Genomic DNA, 1,794 nt, shown 5'->3' on the forward strand with positions numbered 1-1,794 from the left:
GAAACAAGAGCTACGCTCTGGAGAAGGTAAGCTGTAATCCTCAGCTATCACTGCTCCCTGATCACACTGACCCGTTAGTCAGCCCAAGACAATAAGCACAGACAGGCCATGCAAAATGTCTGTTATAAATAAAACGAATACTCCTTGAGAGCATCTTGTTTTGAAGTGAGATTGTAACTTTGAAATACTAGATACTTCAGGAAAGTTCCTTTGCGCAGGTTGCAGAAACCACAAAGAAATTTCACATGCTGTTTAAACATCCCTAGTAACCAGAGAAAGGTGCCTTTTTTGCCCCAGAGTCCTTCCAACCTTTCCAGTGACACTGCTCTGTCAGCTATTGTGCTGAATCCCGACCCCTTCTGTCCTCCTGGTCCTGCCTGTGGGAGTGCAGACACAGTGGGGAGCAGCAATTCCTTACAAGGAGTGCGGAAATCTCAGGTCTTTTCTTCCTCTTCATACCCGCACTGAAGGCAATTCTGAGTTCATCTTGTCTGAATTCACAAAATTCTGAATTCACAAAGTAGGGAGGATGTGCTTTCTGCAGGTGATTCTGAACTCCGGATGGCATATATCACACTGGTGACGATTTCAGAATAGTCGTTGGAGTAGACTGATGTGCAGTGAGCAGTAATGCTTGCTTGTTTGCAAATTTACGTGAAGCAAATTTACATACTCTAAGAAGCTTGAAGCATTTTCAAAGAAAACTGAAATTCGCTATCGCTGTTTTATGAAGGGAGAAGCTGAGACCCAGAGAGCTGTAAGGGACTCTCCCCACCTCATCCAGTGAAGTGATAACAGCTACAGAAATAGAATTCATGATTTCCAGACCCTCTCCCCCTCCTGACTACTAACACATTTTGCCACCCAAGAAGACCATTTACCATGTCATCATCAAGGCCTATCTATGTAACATGCTTTCTCCATCTGTACAGCCTTTGCTTTCTGTAAGCCTCACTTCCCTATCTACAGGGAATAACAACACTTCACTGCTTCAAAGGGGCGGAAAGAATAGTCGAACTCAAGACTCTGAACTCAAGACCTTCTAAGTATTAAGAATACTTAATAAGAAATAAAATCATTAAATTTGGAGACTTTACTCTTAATTCTGTGCCTGAACTCTGCTGTTCAAATTATATACATTAATTCCTTCAGACCAAGTACTCTGTCCTCCTTCCCTTTTCCAGACAAGCAGAGTTACAGACATTAATAAGAGCAGCATCAGGAGCTCACAGTGTAAGTCTGCAAAATGAGTGCATTCCAAATCAGCATTTTCCGCGTGGTTCACTGGACAGAATTCTGAGCATTCCTGTACCTCTTGATAAGCATCTGCAGGACGTCAGTCAGGCTTTCCATCAGAACAATAACTTCAGCATAGGTTAAGTCCCCACAGGGTTTGCCATTGATAGACACCACCTCATCTCCCTCACATAGTCCAGCTTTAGCTGCTTTGCTCTTGCTGCGAACCTACGAGTCAAAAACAAATTTCAAATGGCACAATTAGTATCATTTGAAAAGAGCAGCAACCACGTCATCAACTTACTTTCATCGGTACAAAAGAAAAAGGATCAGTAATATCGATCATAGACAATTTTCTAGTAATAACATATTAATAATATGTCCCAGTTGAGGTTACTACTGTTCTGGCCAGTAATAAACACAAAAATGTCTGCTTTACTGAGCTTGTGAGTTAGATGGCAAACAGGCTGGATTTTTTTTTTTTAAACAGGAAGACAGAAGTTTGGGACAACAATCGATCAGAGTTTGGCAGAAATGCAAAAAATCTCACTAGTTTCT

General features: G+C 41.6%; 1 protein-coding gene across 1 annotated transcript in view; it reads right to left on the reverse strand.

Moving 5' to 3' along the window:
- The window catches only part of SYNPO2 (synaptopodin 2), a 23,986-nt gene extending 22,440 nt beyond the window's left edge, over window positions 1-1,546 (reverse strand). The window contains exons 1-2 of the mRNA XM_010145253.1: window positions 1,541-1,546; window positions 1,313-1,464 (exon numbers count right to left, since the gene is read on the reverse strand). Of these exons, the coding sequence (XP_010143555.1) occupies window positions 1,313-1,464; window positions 1,541-1,546 (158 nt within the window). The remainder of the gene's footprint in view (window positions 1-1,312; window positions 1,465-1,540) is intronic.
- Window positions 1,547-1,794: the final 248 nt, after the last annotated feature.

Source organism: Buceros rhinoceros, unplaced genomic scaffold (assembly GCF_000710305.1).
Source record: "Buceros rhinoceros silvestris isolate BGI_N320 unplaced genomic scaffold, ASM71030v1 scaffold1231, whole genome shotgun sequence".
Classification (NCBI taxonomy): Eukaryota; Metazoa; Chordata; class Aves; order Bucerotiformes; family Bucerotidae; genus Buceros; species Buceros rhinoceros.